The sequence below is a fragment of the Capsicum annuum genome, chromosome 1 (assembly GCF_002878395.1).
Source record: "Capsicum annuum cultivar UCD-10X-F1 chromosome 1, UCD10Xv1.1, whole genome shotgun sequence".
Classification (NCBI taxonomy): Eukaryota; Viridiplantae; Streptophyta; class Magnoliopsida; order Solanales; family Solanaceae; genus Capsicum; species Capsicum annuum.
In genome coordinates, this window is record NC_061111.1 from 55791645 (window position 1) to 55793764 (window position 2120).

At 33.9% G+C, this 2120-nt stretch overlaps 1 protein-coding gene across 1 annotated transcript; it reads right to left on the bottom strand.

Annotated features, from left to right (window-relative positions):
- Positions 1-742: 742 nt before the first annotated feature.
- On the bottom strand, positions 743-1252 carry LOC124897698. The gene has a single exon (XM_047410922.1). It carries the CDS (start codon positions 1250-1252, stop codon positions 743-745), a length of 510 nt encoding a protein of 169 aa, XP_047266878.1.
- Between the last annotated feature and the right edge of the window lie 868 nt (positions 1253-2120).

The window sequence follows — 2120 nt, forward strand, 5'->3', positions numbered from 1 at the left end:
GTGAACTAATGACTAGCCTCATAGTAATAGTCTTATTATTCTCAATGGGAACCACAATGATTCCATCCTTTTTTTGAATACATTGGACCAGGGTACCCATTTTCTATAAGAAATAGGGTATACCACCCTCGCATCTAACCACTTGATAATTTTTTTCTTCACTACCTCTTGCATACGTAGATTTTATCTTTGTTGATGCTCAATAATAGGTACATAATCCATCTCAAGTTGGATTTCCTATGTGCAAATTCTAGGTGGAGTCCCAATAATATCAATAGTGGACCATCCAATGTCCCTCTTAAATTGTTTTAAAATAAACACCACAACCACATCTTGCCAATCTACTAATTCAACTTTAATAATAACCAATAGAGTATTGTTGGATCCCAAAAATATATAATGAATATGGGATGGAAGAGCCTTGAGCTCTAAGACTAGAGGCTTCTCAATAGAAGGCCTAGCTAGTAGGGTCACTCTATTCTTCAAATCAAGATTTAAATTCTTTAGTGCAAAATTATAAGTACCCCTACCATTAAGTGCACTCCCCATCTCATCATGACTCTTAATATAACCACCATTGAAATTCATTATCACACCTACAAGGGATTCAACTTTGAGCCTCTCCTCAATAGGAGCTACCAATGCATCCTTATTGACTGTATCAATCGCAAAAATCACATGCACATCCTTTGGCTACTTCAGGAATTGAGCATATATTGAAATTCACATGCTCATCATTCAATCAAAACTTTATCTGCCTAGACTTTATATCAACCAAAGCATGCCCAGTCATAAGGAATGACATTCCTAAGATAATTGGAACCTCAAAGTCAATCTCACAGTCAAGGATCACAAAATCAGTTGGAAATATAAAGGATGCGGCCTTCACCAAAACATCACAGAAGTTTCCCATTAGCTTCTTCATAGTGTGATCCTCCATGAGAAGTTTAATAAAAGTCTGTTTGAGTGACCCCAACCCCAACTGAATATAAACTTCTAGCAACATCAACTTAATGCTAGCACCTAAATCACACAAAACCTTTGTAAAATTAGAACTTCCAACAGTACATGGAATTGTGAATGCTCCAAGATCTTTCTTCTTCTCAAATAGAGATTGACAGGTGATGGTACTATGATGATGCACATTGTTAACGGGCTCAAAAATCACCATCCTCATCTTAGTCACCAACTCTTTAATAAACTTTGTATCATCAGCCATTTGTTTGAGAGGCTCAACAAGAGGAATATTCATTGATAACTCTTTCAACATAGAGTTTCCCTCTTCAGCTTTCTTCTTCAGTCTTTGTGGAAAATGAGGAATAGTTTATGGAATAGGAGTTAATACTTTTACGACTGTATTTTATTTTCTCTTTCTTGCTTTGGCCATATGTTCATCAACCAAAAGTCTTTTTATGATCTTTCCCATCCTCTACAAAGTCTTTATATTTGTCCACCTTCATATCATTAACAATAACAAATTCTACCTCATTCTTAACAATCACATGCATAGGTTGATAAGCGACCATATTACCACACCTAGTAGTAATAACTAAGCAATGACCATTATTTTTTGCATTGTGGATGGTGTTGATTTAAAGTGTACCTTATGGATACTGATTCAATGCAACAAACATCTAACCAAACTGTTGCTCAAGTTGGTTTATGGTGGTAGCATAAGATATGTCCCTTTGGCACAATTCTAAAATATCAACCCTAATCTCCTTAAGGAAATCTTTCATCTTCTTTACCCTTTTAACAACTTTGGCTAGAATTTCTGTGATTTCTGAATTTTTAGAACCAGTTCATAGTTCCTCACATAAAGGCTCTTTTTAGGGATGTGTAAAAACAGAACCGACCGATAAACCAAACCGATAATATGGTTATTGGTTTATTATTATTGGATTATTCGGTTAATGGTTTTTTAATAAATTTATAAAAAAAATTATTGGGTTATTGATTCAGTTTAGTTTTTTCCTATTGGGTTATTGGGTAAACCGATAACCCAATATATATATATATATATATATATATATGACTTATTATATATTCCTCATAATTTCTCTTTAATCTCAACAAATTAACAAACCTATTATTTCAATTATACAGACTCTTAATTTCTC